This window comes from Haematobia irritans, chromosome 1 (assembly GCF_050003625.1).
Source record: "Haematobia irritans isolate KBUSLIRL chromosome 1, ASM5000362v1, whole genome shotgun sequence".
Classification (NCBI taxonomy): Eukaryota; Metazoa; Arthropoda; class Insecta; order Diptera; family Muscidae; genus Haematobia; species Haematobia irritans.
In genome coordinates, this window is record NC_134397.1 from 56,986,433 (window position 1) to 57,004,528 (window position 18,096).

The window sequence follows — 18,096 nt, forward strand, 5'->3', positions numbered from 1 at the left end:
TTAGATTTAAAGATATGTGGGTGTAATTTCTCAAATGCTAAAAATGTCTGTATAAAAAAAAATATATTAGTACGATACCCACTTTGGACATTTTCCAACTGGAGAAGTATCTCAATTAAACATTTTGGCATGTGATTCCTTATACACATTAGATTTAGGTGGGTTGTCGAATGCGAAATAAATTTTCATGACTCAGTGACCCATTCATCTGTGCATCAGACCAATAGATGCACTATCTCAGTTCCTTAAATTTTCATTTCCATAATTATGCCCACAAAAAGTTGTCATACCGTTTGAAAAATATTGAAATATTGGTTTTCGGCTATATAAATTTTTGATTGACGATATAACCATATCCCCCTGTCTGTTGTAACCATGATAAGCCTTTTACTTGACGTGTCTTCATTCTCGAAAATGATAGTATCAATCACAGTTTTAATTGGATCTATTTAGAAAAATATCATGTATCAATTAATTTTGTCATTCCGTTTGTAACACATCGAAATATTGCTCTAAGACCCCATAAAGTATATATATTCTGGATCGGGGTGAAATTCTGAGTCGATCTAAGCATGTCCGTCCGTCTGTTGAAATCACGCTAACTTTGGAACGAAACAAGCTTTCGACTTGAAACTTGGCACAAGTACTTGTTATTGATGTTGGTCGGATGGTATTGCAAATGGGCCATATCGGTTCACTTTTACATATAGTCCCCATATGAACGGACCACCAGATTTGGCTTGCGGAGCCTCTAAGAAAAGCAAATTTCATCCGATCCGGCTGGTCTCTAACAACCATGCAAAAATTGGTCCACATCGGTCCATAATTATATATAGCCCCCATATAAACCGATTTTGGCTTGTGGAGCCTCTAAGAGAAGCAAATTTCATCCAACAAATTTGGAACATGTTGTTGGTATATAGTCTCTAACAACCATGCAAAAATCGGTCCACATCGGTTTTTAAATTTTTTGGGTGAGCTATATGATCGAGGTTTTTGAATAGTTCCCATAGTTGTCCCCTTATTACAAATTGGTTCATATAGATTTATATAGAGGAGCCAGTATTAGTTTCAACTAAGTTCTTGATCGGTTATATAGAGGAGAAGATCTCTTTGATCAGCATCTTTTAGACAAAGGTATTTGCTAATGCCAAAGCTGTGGAGCTCCTGTTGATGAGGCCGATATTCGTAAGCGTTACCTGCTTCTTCATCATCGACAGCCATGCAGCAATAAAGGCCTTGGATAATGAGAACATAACGTCGAAGGTAGTCAGTCGCTGTTGTTGAGAGCTAAGGGCTCTCACTAAAAGCATAATGTTACTCTGTGCTGGGTACCTGGACATTACGGAATAAGGTGGCGGATGTACTGGCTAAGGACGGTGCACGCGGCAGGGATAACATTGCTACGGACATTCTTCCCCCGCTATTTGTTTATACTTATGGAGTCAATGTCAAATACGATGATTTATGGAAAGGACAATGGACTTCTTCTGCGGGTTGCGAGCAAACCAAACTGATATGGAACGACAAGAGTTGTAGAAACTCTGGATTTCCAATGGCGACGCATAGGGAGGATTTGAGACCTTTAATAGGTATCGTAACAGGACACAACACACTGGGGAGGCACATGGTAAGAATTGGCTTAATGACTGATGATATTTGTCGATGGTGCCTGGACCCGAAGGCTGCAGAAGACTCTTACCATTTTCTGTGCCAGTGTACGGCATTATCTTTTAGAAGAAACAAGATACTGGGTTATTTTTTTTTTCTTTCAGGATATTAGGGATGTCCGGGACTTTAATTTGAAGGATATAATTGCCTTTATCAAGTCTTCTATATGGAAAACCCACAAAACAGTGTCGAAGACGTAAATGAGATGGATTGATCCTGGCGGAGTAAGATATATAATGAAGAGGAAAGGATGAAAACTGTGAGAAAACTGTGAATCACAATGGACTAATCTGGTCTAATTGGAAACCAAATCCCTTTCTAAAAATTTGGTTTCATCCTCTATAACATAACCTAACTTTTGCTCTCACTCGAGCTCAACAGGATTCATATGAATTGAATCGGCCAGGGCGAATCTTATGTACCCTCCACCATGGATAGCGTAGAAACTTCTACGAAAGACAGTCATCCACAATCGAATTACTTGGGTTGTGGTATCTTAAATCGTTTTCTAAATTGTGAGTTAGTCCATACGTGGTATATATTAGACAAAAAAGGTATGTGTAGGTAAGTCTACAAATAATTACGAATCGATATGGACATTTGCACGGTACGTAGGGAGCCAGAATTGAAATATGGGGGTCGCTTATATGGGGGCTATATACAATTATGAACATGATATGGACCAATTTTTGTGTGATTGGGGATCGGTTTATATGGTGGTTATATATAATTATGGACTGATATGAACCAATTCCTGCATGGTTGTTGGATACTATATACTAATATCACGTACCAAATTTCAACCGAATCGGATGAATTTTGCTCTTCCAAGGGACTATATATAAATATGGACCGATCTCGACCAATTTTTGCATGGGTGTTTGAGGTCATATATTAACACCACGTACCAAATATCAACTGAATCACATTAATTTTGGCCTTCCAAGAGGCTCCGGAGGTCAAATCTGGTGATCGGTTTATATGGGGGCTATATATAATTATGCACCGATGTGGACCAATTTGTGCATGGTCATTAGAGACCATATACTAACACCATGTACCAAATTTCAGCCGGATCGGATGGAATTTGCTTCTCTTAGAGGCTCTGCCAAATCGGGAGATTGGTTTATATGAGGGCTATATATAATTATTGACCGATGTGGACCAATTTTTGCATGGGTGTTTGAGGCCATATATTAACACCACGTACCAAATATCAACTGAATCAGATGAATTTTGGCCTTCCAAGAAGCTCCGAAGGTCAAATCTGGTGATCGGTTTATATGGGGGCTATATATAATTATGCACCGACGTGGACCAATTTTTGCATGGTCATTAGCGACCATATACTAACACCATGTACCAAATTTTAGCCGGATCGGATGAAATTTGCTTTTCGTAGAGGCTCTGCCAAATCGGGGGATTGGTTTATAATTATTGACCGATGTGGACCAATTTTTGCATGGGTGTTTGAGGCCATATATTAACACCACGTACCAAATATCAACTGAATCAGATGAATTTTGGCCTTCCAAGAGCTCCGGGGCTATATATAATTATGCACCGATGTGGACCAATTTTTGCATGGTCATTAGAGACCATATACTAGGTTAGGTTAGGGTTATATATAATTATTGACCGATGTGGACCAATTTTTGCATAGTTGTTAGAGACCATATACTAACACCATGTACCAAATTTCGGCCGGATCGGATGAAATTTGCTTCTCTTAGAGGCTCCGAAAGCCAAATCGGGGGATCGGTTTATATGGGGGCTATATATAATTATGGACCGATGTAGACCAATTTTTGCATGGTTGGTCTCTAACAACCATATACTAACCAGATTTCAGCCGGATCGGATGAAATTTGCTTCTTTTAGAGGGTCTGCAAGCCAAATTTGGGGGTGCGTTTATATGGGGGCTATACGTAAAAGTGGACCGATATGGCCCATATGCAATACCATCCAACCTACATCAATAACAACTACTTGTGCCAAGTTTCAAGTCGAAAGCTTGTTTCGTTCGGAAGTTAGCGTGATTTCAACAGACGGACAAACGGATGCTCAGATCGACTCAGAATTTCACCACAACCCAGAATATATATACTTTATGGGGTCTTAGAACAATATTTCGATGTGTTACAAAGGGAATGACAAAGTTTATATACCCCCCATCCTATGGTGGAGGGTATAAAAAGGTTTAATTTGAAGTGCATGTGCTATGGAGTAATAAATCCAAACACTGTCGTATACAACCATACCCAGGGAAGGATTATTATCATCCCAAAAATGTTTCAAGAGAATAATTTTATTTTTGGACAGAGAATGTGTAACACGTTTGTCGCAACCATGTAAATTTCCTGGAAATGATGTACTTGAGTTTGGTAAGCATGTTTACGTTTGGCGAGAAAACAATATTATTGCGACAAAAAAATTTCATTGTCGGACTCCAAAAATAACATTATGCTCTTGAAACATAATTGAGGTGATCATATTCCTTCTCTGCGTGCAACTACTCTCCCAACTTTTTTCGCCTTTACAAATCGACTCCAGGTTTCCTCGTCCTTTCTTCAATGGGAAGATTCAGTTCCTAGAGCATAATGTAATTTTGGACGTGGAAAAATGACCATGTTTGCCGCAACCATGTTATTCCCCCACGTTCCGATATTCGGAATTGCAAATCGTACAAATTTAATTTTCTTATAAAAGAAAAATTTGAGATTCTATTGGACTTAAATTAAATTTACATTTGAGCGTCTTTTCCAACATTTAAATTTGTATGTTTAAGGGTTAAGATATATCGCCAAACGAATATTTTGTGATTTGCTATTCCGAATATCGGAACATACCCCATTTTCTCGAAAATATGTATCAGATTTCGACAAGCATGTTTATGTTTGGCGTGAAAACAATATTAATACGACAAAAATCTTTCATTGTCCGAGTCCAAAAATAACACTATGGTCTTGAAACATAATTGAGGTGATCATATTCCAACGCTGCGTGCAACTACACTCAACTTTTTCGCTTTTGCCTTTACAATTCGACTGCAGGTTTCCTCGTCCTTTATTTAATGGTGAAATTCAGTTCTTGCTTTATATCCAGTACAACTTCAAGGCGTTTGTTTTAATTGTAGGGATCTTACATATTTATTTGCAGAATACATTCTTAGACATTTCTGAAACCCCTTCTCTCCTCCCCTATCAAAGTTTGGATTGATATCAAAAATGGTAACTGGATGCATTCCATATGTTTCGTATTTACGTTATTTTTTTACTTTATTATTTATAAAGACATTTTAAATTTGCATGTCTAAATTTATTTTTAGTATATTTAACATTTTATTTATCGTTCCGTTTTTAAACACCAAGGTCAACACGCAATTACGAACTTTCAAAACAAAACACAAGAATTTTTTTTTTATATTTGTTTTGGAGCTGGAGCAATGCCCACCTTCTTTTCAGGACGAAATGGTGATTTGTAACGATATGTAGACGCGGGTAATTGAATTTTAACACCACCAATAATCATGATAGATATATGATGGCAAGGTTTATTATAAAATTCGAGTTTTTAGAAATCGGAATTTGTTTTAAAACCCGACTATGTCGCGTACTCATTCTTTGTCAAAACACCGTATACAACTAAATTTTCGCCCTGAAAGTATTTGGTATGGCACCCTTAGGCAAAAAGGCAATGTGAAGGCTGGATGTGTAAAATAGAAGAACAAGGAAAACAGTTAAGGCGCGTTTTTATTTTTAACATGCGTAGAAAGTGGCTGAATAGTTAAGCTAGCGGCTGAAATAGTTAAAAAGATAGAAGTAAACTTAAACAACAAAGCAGCAATCAAGCAAATAGCGTAGAATGACCTATGATGGTATGGCGGTAAGAAGGTACGATGACATGTGCTTGAAAGTACACACACCCCACACCCATTCACATTTCTGCAAATGTGCTGCTCTTTTTTCCCTTGTTCTTTAGTGGATTGCCTACATGAAAGTGGCATATAAACACGAATTTGTTGGTTTAGATTTTCTGTTTTTGAAAAATTCATGTGGTCTATAAGTATGTAAGACAATGGTTGGCAAATAGAAGCAAACAAGTAAGGAAATCCTAATGACGGTTGGAGCTGACTATATGGTTTCCCTATCAAAACGAACCTTTGGGAGCTGATAAGATCTTGGTAGAGTTGTCCTTGGCTAAAAAAGAAAACAATTCTTTATCGAATGAGATGCCAATGCTCATCATAATTCCGTGAAACCTCTCAGAAGTAAACAGACACGGTCGCCTTTTGTCCACATTTGGCAGATTCAGACAGGTTAAGGATAATGTGTTAATATAGCTAAAGTCTTATGACAATTGCGTCCGGTTTTCAGAGATTAGGAAGATCCAATGGATTTGAGATACCACTTTCTAGAGTGTCCAAGTTTAAGAGGTCTCTCTGTATTTGACGCGTAAACTTGTTTTTAAGCCTTCCATTAAATTCTTCTTAATGGGAACTGGCTTCCAAATTTACAAAAAAAATTACAGCATAAAAGGAAGTAATAAAGAAAAAATGGCACAAAATGAAAAAAGTGCCACAAAAATGAAATAACGAATAATATTTAATAGCACGAAAGTGAATGCTTTATAAAAGTGTGGCAAATATGCCAATAAAGAGGTGAAACGGCAACGTCAATCCAAAGTACCTTAATCCTGAATTCCTATGGAAGTAAGCTCGCTTCCTTGAAGTGGTTGAGGATACTTGTGCCAATGCCGTTTATATATAATATAAAAGGTACTGGCACAAGTCACCTGGGGTCCTACACACCGGGGTCGACACCAGGAACACCATCTTGTCCAAGGACTGCAACATCCCCATGGGAATTTAGGTATGTATGACAGCCCAAACCCTTTCCCTATCCCAAAACCAAATCCCCATCCCATTCCTTTTCCTTCCTGAGCAGAATCTGCCCGCCAGTCTCCTCAGAATCATCGTCCTTCGTGCCGGCGACAATGATAGCAAATCAGGACCAGTGAAGTACGTGTGTCCAGTCTGTTCGCGGCAGCGTTGCCAATTTAGCTTTTTTCCCGCTAGATTTGGCTTTTTTTGAAGACGTTTAGCGGGAAAAAAATGCATTTAGCTTTTAGCTTTTTTTCTGGCTTTTTTTCATGACCCTTTTAGCTATTTTTGGCTTTTTTATTTTCGACATGTTCCTATTGAAATATGAAATAATTCGAAGCTCAATTGAAGCATTAATAATTATTCCAGCCATTATCCGGGCATTTTTGGAGCAAATACACCTTGTTGTAAAGTTTTTTCCTCGTATTCGTAAAAGTTATCGTAAACTTTAAATCTACTATTACCATACAAATTCCTTATATAAACTGTCAGTAAATGATTAGGAATATTAGCATTTGACTCGTTTATCCTTTTTATGTTATTATAATATTCTAAATTTATTATGATATTACTAAACTAAAATAGTAGATGTGAATTGCTTTGTACACTAAAAAAACATTGTCGTGAGGCCAAAGATTTCATGTCCTTAAAATACGTCCGCGAATTTTGGTTATAATAGCATTTGTGAATTTCATGTCCTTAAAATACGAACGCGAATTTTGGTTATAATAGCATTTGTGAATTTCTCTTATATAAACTTTTTTCCTTGTCCAAAAGCCGATAAAGTCGTTTTGTCCTTATAGTTAATTGATTTAACTTAAAAGTGGGTATCTTTACATGGAAGAAGGCTAGGGTCAATTCTACAAAATTCTTAAAATTAATGAAATAGTCTTTAAATTTGTGGAGTTTTTGTATCTTGACCACAAACCAAAATAGGGCTCAAAAATAGAAGAGGGTTTTCAACATTTTATTTTAAAAACGTATACATAGAATAATTTCTACTTAGAGTCTGAATTTGGAAATTTAAGTTTTCGTTAGCACGTTTTTAAAGCACTGTGGTAGTTCATGAATAAAAAGCTGAAAAAACGAATAAGTTCAAATTTGACTCGGAATCAATACCAAAATCATTAGTGTTCAAAATCTTTGGAACCGAACATAGAAATAATATAATAATAATAAATAAAATAATAATAATAATAAAGTTTTGAATGTGGTATTATTTTTTTAACATAAAAATATGCAATAAAAAAATTCGTAGTGATAGGATCAAAAAATCTGCTATTTATTAAAGGAATGGATTTACATTTACGAAAATTGGACAACAATAGGTTTGTAGGGAAATTTTTGAATAAAAGTTATTCAGTATAAACTTGCAAGATAGTTAAAATGGGTTTTATTCTCTTGGGAAATATTAGGAGAAGTGTACTCGTTCACGAATTTATCATTAATTCAGTTAAAATGAAATATGTTGATATTTTCGAATGCAGTTCTATGTGACATTGTGCAATATATCACACATTTGACTTGTTGATGATTAACCAGCTGATAATTGCAAGTTTACTGGGAAAAATGTTTTTACTAGGAAATATAAACGAAGGACTTCCAGTAAAAATTTGTGATAGTAATCCAAATGTATCGAGTACGCAAACAGAGCTAATATGACTTAGATTTTCTTGCGGTCTCACAGAAATGGAAATAAAATGAATACAATTAAAATAATATGCATTTTAAGTGAAATAAAGCCTTTAAATTTGTTAAATTTCAATCAAAAACGTGACTTTTGATACAAAAAAATTTAGCTTTTTTTCTAGCTATTTTTTAAAATTTTTTAGCTTTTTTTGGCTAGTTTTTTGGACAAATCTAGCGGTTTTTGGTGAAACAATTCTGGCAACGCTGGTTCGCGGTCAGTCACGAGCGGAGGTTACACTGTGATGTGCAGCGAATGTCACAACAGGGTATACTTGAGTTGCTCGGGACTCAAGAAAGTAGGAGAATATACTCACGTTTCACTCAAGTGTCCCACCTGTGTGCGCCCGGCCCCGTGTCGCCTTCATCTGTAGCCATAAAAGGTCACGCTATTCTCATATTGTGACTGCTAACACCATATCACCTAGCATTACACATCCCCCCACAAATTCATCGCACATCGTATTTTCACCACAAACTCGGACTAGTTCTGAGTCCGTCCTTAAATAATAGTATAGTTGGTCCAGAGTCATATCGGGCTTGCAGAAGGAAATTCACCAAGGCAGCCAAACTGATTCGTGGCTCCATCTGCAAGATCTTAACACATCTGGGCCGCTCAGGCCTTGACACACCTTGGACGCTCAGGCCAATATTACCTCGATTTTATTGGAACCTGCCACCGAAGAACTTAACAATCCTAGCAATCACCGACAATAGCCATCACACGACGACAATAGATAACTCTTCCTTATCAGTATATTCCGCGGCACAGCCAAGCACGCAGGGTATGACAGCTCCTTCTACTGATAGTAACTAGTTAAGTGGCCTCAAGATCCGTCAGTGGAACTGCAATGGGTTGACAAGGAATAATACTCAGTACTTCCCTCTCGAATTACCAGATATCTGGAAAATAGAGAATGGTGTTCCAGTTCTCAAACAAGGAAAACAAGCACATCTTGTACACTTGTATCGACGAATTACCTTATTTCCCCCTTCAAGGAGATTCTATATGCTATTGTACTGCTCTACTTCACAGAACATCTTTTTTTTTGGCAAAATGTCAGCATGGTTGTCGCTCGGGCAAGAATATGAATTAACAGCCACAACACTTAGGAAATTCTTTGCCAGGAGGAATCTGAAACGACAACCATTTTCACATTTTGGACCAAAGAATTGAACCTGGGTTTTGATATCAACATTCATGGCCTCACCATATGCAAGAACCTAAAATTTCCTGGTGTGGCTGTTCCTCTTTGGTAAACATGCGGAAATGGTAGCTAAAAACGTTGGGAGTAGAAACAAGATCCTGAAGGCATTGGCTGGTAGCATTGGCTGGGGGAAAGATAAAGCGACGATACAAAAGACCTATGTATGTATTGGTCGTCCCCTTATCGATTATATGGCCCCGTTGGGACTCCCAGTATCAGCTATACCCAATGGATAAATCTTCAAACCGTGGAAAAACTGTGTTGCGGATTGCGACGATACAAAAGACCTATATGTGTATTGCTCGTCCCCTTATCGATTATGTGGCCCCGTTGGGACTCCCAGTATCAGCTATATCCAATGGATAAATCTTCAAATCGTGGAAAAAACTGTGTTGCGGATTGCCATTGATGTCAAATCACCTGAACGGCATCTGAAACATGAGTCCGAAAATGCTATCGGTGAGGCAACACTGTACCCTCCTCACCCAACAGTACCTGATAAAGTGCCGAGGGTTAATCCAACCAAAACATGTCACATCCAGGAGCGTACCATACGAAAGATGCAAGCCCATTTGATTTGATTTTAGGAAAGATATTCAGTCAATAAACCGCTTGACCGGCGATGACAGTGATAAGGGAATAAGGACGGCATTGGGGGCGGCACAGACGGCATCGGTTCAGAATGCTACAGTTTCCTACCAGTGCAGCGTTGTGCTGGGTGGAAGACCACCATCTGTCAGCGATGACGAGAGACAGCTGCCTAGATAGGCCAGATCGGTTCTATCTTAGCTTTGATCTGGCATATCCAGGCATTTGAACAGTGACCTCTCCCTTCTGAACACGACAATTCAAGATTTCTGCTAAAATTGTGGACATTCGTCTCACATCACGAGGCATCTCTTCGCGCGTCCTGCAAAACCTACAGACCTGACACTTCACTCTGGACTCATCATGTGGAGGCAGCTCGCTTCCTCCAACTAGATGTAGAAGTTTAACTTCATATACATGGAATTTTCGATTGCTTTGAGACGAACGAAACGTCAAAACTCACTCGAGAACTAGAGTCTGTTGAATCACATTTTTTTCGGTGGTCAATAGTAAATCATAAAGGACGAGTCCATGTCAAAGATCGAGGATTTGTAGCAAATATATATGGTATATTAGTTTCACTCATGCCGAACGATTCGTCTCGCGACGATTTTGGGTTTCATGAACAGGCATAAAAATCTATTCCTTATAATTTGTTTTGCCTTTTTATTCTCTTTGTTTCATACACCAATTCCCAGGGGCTAAAACAACAGTAATTTCTAGTTTGACTAAAGAAGGGATTGGTAATCGATCAGTAGATCTAACGGAATGTGTAGTGCCAACATTTATATTGACACCTATTCGAGCATACATATATCGGTATTAGCAAAACCCTGACCGATCACAATGGTGTAGGGTGTACCAACGAAACAATTGTATTGTCGCATTACACATAGTTCCTAAAATATTTATGTAGTTTGTGCTAAACGTGACCTTTTTGGATGGACAAGAAAGAACAGATTTTGTTTTTGCAGAAAATTCTTTATTGATTTTTATTTTCAGCGTTTTAAAATAATAGTCTAAAGGGTAGCCATATGATGAATTTTCTAACTGTTGCATTTCAATTATCATGACCACCAATAGGGTTATTAACTGGTATGAAATAAATAAATCTACACGTATCTTAAGGACGTCAATGGGCAACGTGTAGACGAAAATGCTTTTTGGTATGTTGGTAATACCTGATAACACTTAAATGGTGCTGTTTTGAAATTATGGGCAGAGCATATGTTGTCACTAATTGGGTGCACATATTTGAAAGCCAAACGCATGATGTGTCACATTATCTAGGCAAATGGAGGAACACATGCTGGCGAGATATTATCACGTTTTCATATTTTTCTATTAAAGACTAAGGTCTACTCCTAATAGATAAAATCGTGTTTTATTTTAGACCATACTTACGAAAAAGCAGCAAGGAAAATAAGATTAATGGCTGGCAGAGATCTGACTACAACAATTTCGGTACTAGCGAAGCAATTTGGGATTTGAACCTGTGCCGTTTGATTTTTTCACTTCCATAGAAGTTCTTTAGAAAAGGTTTTGCAAAGTACGTGATTTTCAATCGAAAAAAATATAATATTTATAGAAAAATACATGCCGAAAATATCATAAACAATAAAACGATGTATAACATAAAAATATGATATTTTAGAATTTTGTTTTGATGGTGAGATTTGAACCTGCGTTCTTTATTTTTTCATTCTTAATAATAAAGGACAACTCAGGAAGTTGTTAAAATGTTCATATGCACACAAACAAATTTATTCTTATTCAATCACGAAAATAATAATAGCAATCAGTTTTAATTGGGCATAAAAATATACTTGATTAAAAAATTAATTGATTTTATTAGCAAATTTCAATTAATTTTTTAATTGACTCAATTAAAATTTAATTGATGTTGATTGCGATTTTTTTCTGATTCAATCACGACAATGATAGTTTTAATTGGGCATAAAAAATTGTTGATTAAAAGTTAATTGATTTTATTAGCAAATTTAAATTAATTATTTAAATTAATTGATTCAATTAAAAATTTAATTGATGTTGTAAAACTCAATTATTTTTTTTAATTTTATTTTTTTTAATTAATTTTTAAAAACTTGACTATTTCCAATTACGTTCTTCACTGACTTGGCGTTTGTAGCTTGACTAAAAAATTGATTGCTTGAAAAAAATGTTTTAATTTTTTATTAAATCCATTGAACTGGCTTAGTATTCCTAGTTGATAAAAAGGTTAATTTATCAATTAATTTTTTAATTAAAATTTCAATTAACTTAATGATTCTATCTTGATTAAAAAGTTAATTGTATCAAAGTGTAAAAAAAAATTGTGCAAAAAATTTCCAACGTCAATCAACTTTTTAATTGGAAATATTTTGGTTATATTTTTTCTGTGTATCAAACATTTGAATTGATGTTTTGATGCATCGTGCTCAATGGCAAAAAAAGGAAAAATCCTCTTCATATCTCCCAACCAGATCTACATTAAATGCTGTGGAAATTCGAATTAGCCATCGATGAAACCTGTGTAAAGTCAGGCTTGTCTAAATTGGTATTTTACCTTTTCTATATAATTTCTATATAATATAACTAATAACTTAATTGGACCAATTCCTTTTATCTTCTTGTCCAGTTAGCTCGAATAAATATTGTAATGTTATGTAAAAATCCTAATCATTCGTTAAACAAAAAAAAAAAAAACAAATCGCTGAAAGAGTTCGGACCTCCGGAGCCGGATCGCATGCTCCGGAGGTCAAATCTGGGGATGTGTTTATTTGGGGCAATATATAATTATAGACCGATATGGACCAATTCGGGCATGGTTGTTAGAGACCATATACCAACAACATATACCAATTTTCAGCTGGATCGAATGAAATTTGCTTTTCTTAGAGGCTCCGCAAGCCAAATCTGGGGATCGGTTTGTATGGGGGCTATTTATAATTATGGACCGATTTCGACCAATTTTTGCATGGGTGTTTGAGGCCATATATTAACACCACATACCAAATTTCAACTGAATCTGATGAATTTTGGTCTTCCAAGAGGCTCCGGAGGTCAAATCTGGGGATCAGTTTATATGGGGGCAATATATAATTATAGACCGATATGGACCAATTCGGGCATGGTTGTTAGAGACCATATACCAACAACATATACCAATTTTCAGCTGGATCGAATGAAATTTGCTTTTCTTAGAGGCTCCGTAAGCCAAATCTGGGGATCGGTTTATATGGGTCCATATCGGCTCATATATAATTCTGGACCGATGTGAACCAATTTCTGCAGAGACCCTATACTAACCATATGTACCAAATTTCAGCCAGATTGGGTGAAACATGCTTCTCTTAGAGGCTCCGCAAGCCAAATCTGGGGGTCCGTTTATATGGGGGCTATACGCAAAAGTGGTCCGATATGGCCCATTTGCAATACCATCCGATCTACATCAATAACAACTACTTATGCCAAGTTTCAAGTCGATAGCTTGTTTCGTTCGGAAGTGATTTCAACAGACGGACGGACATGCTTAGATCGCCTCAGAATTTCACCACGACCCAGAATATATACTTTATGGGGCCTTAGAGCTATATTTCGATGTGTTACAAACGAAATGACAAAGTTAATACCCCCCATCCTATGGTGGAGGGAATAAAAAGTTTTTTTTTTTTACACATTTTTAAATGTATTACACATGCCATCATCTAATTTTTGATATACGAAACGAACACTTTCTTTCGACTCAAATCCAACAACAGCTAATTTTTCATTATAAATTCCACTATTTTGCACATCCTAGTCGAACGAAAGCAGTCGTTTCGGCCGTAAATTAAGAATTTTTCTTATACGAAATACAAACCACGAATTCAACTTTCCAACTTATGGTCACGCTCTTATATATGTGTAGGGCTCTTATATAAGTTCGGCTAAAATGTAACACATATATCCTTATAATGGGTGCCATGTTTGATGCGATTTGGTTTTAATTTAAATGCCCTTGATAGTCTAGTAAGTTATTGTGATAGACTTCAAAACATAATTTTTTTTTGGATACAAAAACTATTGGCATGGGGAGCATCAGGGGGCCACCGTGATGCAATGGTTAGCATGTCCGCCTTGCATACACAAGGTCGTGGGTTCGATTCCTGCTTCGACTGAAGAGCAAAACGTTTTTCAGCGGTGGATTATCCCACCTCAGTAATGCTGGTGACATTTTTGATTGTTTCAAAGCTTCTCTAAGTGGTTTCACACCAATGTGGAACGCCGTTAGGACTCGGCTATAAAAAGGAGGTCCTGTCATTGAGCTCAACATGGAATCGGGCACTGTGGTATCACAATGGACTGAATAGTCTAAGTGAGCCTGATACATCGGGCTGCCACCTAACCTAACCTAACCATTGGCATGGATTGTATTGAAAGTGAATAATACAAGACGGGCTTGTCTTTCGATTTTCTTTGTTTTCTCTTTTGTGAGACTAACTTTTAAACAACATGAATATATTCCACTTACCACCGATCCTCGTATGGGCGAGAAGTCTCGTTGTTTTTGCAAAGCATATACTTGAGGTGTTACAGCCGCAGGCTGTTGTTGATGAGCTGTGAGTTGAGGCTTAACTGAACGATCAAATTGCGGTATATTAGAGGATTTTGGCTGTGCAAATTCAGAGGTAGGAGGCACTGCTGGTATTTCTGGTTTTTCTGGTTCCTCTTGTTCTGTTTGTTTTTCTTGTTGTCTTGCTTGGAAAATCTTTTTATTTTCTCTGGCTATTGCCAATTGGGCTTCTCGTTGAAGTTTCTCCTTCTCCAATTGTTCATCGCGTCGTTGACGCTCTACGATTTTTGCTTCTATTTCTTTGGTAGTTTTTTCAACTACTTCATTTGTTGGTGATGGCAATTTAAATGCACTCTCCTTTTCACGTCGTTTATATTCTTCCAATTCCTCGCGAAGACGCATATTATCCAATTTCTATAATGGCAATAGAGCCCATTTTATAATTAATGAAAATACAATAAAATTAAATAAACTTACATAATCTTCAGCGGCACTTTCCAATTGCATCATTTTATAGACGATCTCTTGTTCTGTAGTATTCCATTGTTTCTTATTGTAAATATTCTTCCATTGTTGGGCCACCTTTTGCAATTCTTCATCATTTTCTTGGGCTTTCTCTAGCAATATTTCCTGTTCTTTGACAATTTCATCAATGGCTTTTTCTTTTTCACTATAGGTCTTCATAGCCGCTTGTTTACTACTTCGATCAATTAATGGCCTGATGGGTGATGTTGCTGTTGTAGTACTTAAAACCTCATCCTTCATTTGTATATCGGATACCGTTGGATATTCTATATCATCCACAATATTCAAATCATTTTGTGGTGTTGATGGTGCCTGCACCGAGGGATTTGTACATTTCGTTGGATAAATAATTTTGAAATATTCATAGCCGCCATCAAGAATTTTTATGGGGGAGCGATAAGTGACATCGGGATCCCACTGAAAAAAACAAAAAGAAAAATCACATGAGTTAATTACTACACACAAAAAATATTGTTTGTCATCAATAACGAAATTAATTGATACAATTAATTTTTAATTAAAATGTCTTCAATCACAGAAATTATAGTATCAATTAAAAAATTAATTGATATTATTAATTTTTGTGATTGATTTTTGTTTCAATTAAAAAAATGTTGCACCAATTAAATTTTTAATTGAATAATTTTGAAAATTCAATTAAGACTTTAATTGGAAAACTTTTCGTAAATTTTTTTTCTGTATACGAGCATTAAAAATAGGAAAGCTCTTGAAAGGGTTTGATAATCTTTTGTAACGAAGACTGATTATGAAACCTGACCTTCCAATGAGCCTAGACAATATTCCACATGCTGCTTAGGTTTTTTTTTTTTTGCCCCCGTTATGAAAATATGTTGGAATAAAAAAACATCCTTTCTAATGTAGGCCCTAATGATTATAAAAGCTGAACTCAAGCCTATAGTATAGTAAGTCAAATAGTAAAAAAAAAATAATCCAATATGAAAAACAAAATTCGTATTTAAGCTACTGGTTAGTGTATCAGCCAAGTTTTTGAGGCAAATTTCAAATTCGATTTTTATTCACACTCATTTGAATTTGCTTTCGACATGTAAAAACAAGATTTTGTATTTTGTAATTGATCGAACTTGGTTCTATTATTTCAACATCAATTAATTGCTTTTTCTCACTTGCTAAAGTTAATACCATTTCTAGGCACTATTACTTACATTCTGTAATATATTCAAAAGTACCCCTATAGCAGTGGTCTCTGGTGGATTAGAATCTGAGCAGCTCCAGTCCATTAAAACAACTTGATCTTTAATTGCTCGGGCAGACCATAATTTTTTGGATTCCGGATCAAGCTTATCTTGAAGCTTGCCAGCAGACATACTAAAAAAAATACAAGGAAAATCTAAACTAGTTTATAAATTTCTTAAAAAAAACACACACAATCACCTTACCCGTATCTTATTAGTTCTTGTGGTACATTAAAGACCAATGGATAGTTCAGATGTGACATTTTATAATCATCCGAGGAACGACAATCCATAACTAAAACTTTTTGCGATTGCATAGAATTAAACAATTCTTGGCATGTCATTAGACGTAACGATGATGGAAATCCATTAGTCGGTTCGGCAACATTTATAGACTTGGAGTATAAACTGGTGTTATTTAAAGTCGAATTTAATTGTGACATTGATGTCGGTTCAATGCCTCTGCTGCCAACACCTTCACCATTTTGCCGATAGACTTTGTCAGGAACATTTTTGGCATTCAAACGATCATATCGTTCATGCAATGATTGTGTTAACTTTTCTAAACGATCCATAGTAAGTTTATTGGAACGATTATCTCCCAACATTTCGCGTATCAAAGGTTTACTCTCAGCATATTCACGTTTTTTATAGATGGTATTAAGCATATTAAAATATCGTGTATAGAAAATATAGGCCATCTCTTCATCACCTTTAAGATAGTATTTCTGGGCTTCTTCGGAAAGTTTTTTCGCTGCTTCAAGTAACCTAATTTGAAGGAATAATAGACATAAAAAAATTTGCATATGTAAGCAAATATTTTCTGGTTAGAAATATCACAGTCGAATCAAATAAGATGATACACTTACATTTTCATTTTCTTTTCCCGAACATCGCGTATGGCAGAAAGTTTTTCCAAATCATCGATATTTGTGCACATATACAACTCTTTAACATGGGCCATTTTTGAATATTTACGCCAATAAAACCATTAATGAAAAGTTTGAGAAAACACCCAAAACTTATTGGACACACGGCGTCTTACAGCTAATAAGTCTGCAACACTACAGTATAGCAGGGAATGAGTAATTGCGAATGTTAATGTTTTAACGCTCAGATTTATTGTTTTATTTTTTTATCAGATTAATTGCTCTGTACGTAATTTTATATTTCTTCTTCTAGTTTTGTTGCTTTTTTATGCTTTGAGTTCGTCTTCTTCTTAAAATCACTGTGTCAACCACTGACAAACACAACAGCTGATGCTTGAATGACGTAAATTTGGTTGTTGTCAACGGCGTTAGTTACAAATGACTTTGTGCTTTGTTGTCACAATGGGTGCATTCGTCTCCGTATTCATAAACTTAAAAGTTTAAGGCATGTAGTTCAAGGAAAGTCATGGGCATATATGGGTAGCTGACACAGAGTGTTACCACATTAAAAGACAATATTTTTGCTGTAAAATATATTTTATTGAATCAAATGAAAAAAGTGTGGAATTGATTCATTCAAATGTGTTCGATACGACCTTTTATGTCTTGACAATTGCTTGGAGCTAGGCGAGAAATCGAGTTGTCACACTACCAAAATTTGGAGAAAATTTTACCAAAAATGTACCAATTTTGAAAAATCTTTATTTTGAAGCCTTTGTTCTCAAAATTTAACTTCTATAGAAAATTTTGTTAACATTTTATTTCTATAGAAAACTTGCTCAAAATTTTATTTATATAGAACATTTTGTCAAAAATTTTAAATTTATAAAAATTTTCT

At 35.9% G+C, this 18,096-nt stretch overlaps 1 protein-coding gene across 2 annotated transcripts in view; it reads right to left on the reverse strand.

Moving 5' to 3' along the window:
- Positions 1–17,568, reverse strand: part of Usp8 (Ubiquitin specific protease 8) — a 31,291-nt gene extending 13,723 nt beyond the window's left edge. The window contains exons 1-5 of one of the 2 annotated variants that reach the window (XM_075290461.1): positions 17,199–17,568; positions 16,534–17,097; positions 16,300–16,462; positions 15,068–15,532; positions 14,549–15,004 (exon numbers count right to left, since the gene is read on the reverse strand). In XM_075290461.1, the coding sequence (XP_075146576.1) occupies positions 14,549–15,004; positions 15,068–15,532; positions 16,300–16,462; positions 16,534–17,097; positions 17,199–17,293 (1,743 nt within the window). In that variant the 5' untranslated portion in view covers positions 17,294–17,568. Of the gene's footprint in view, positions 1–5,124; positions 5,307–14,548; positions 15,005–15,067; positions 15,533–16,299; positions 16,463–16,533; positions 17,098–17,198 lie in introns of those variants that run through there. The other variant, XM_075290462.1, reaches the window with a different exon arrangement.
- Between the last annotated feature and the right edge of the window lie 528 nt (positions 17,569–18,096).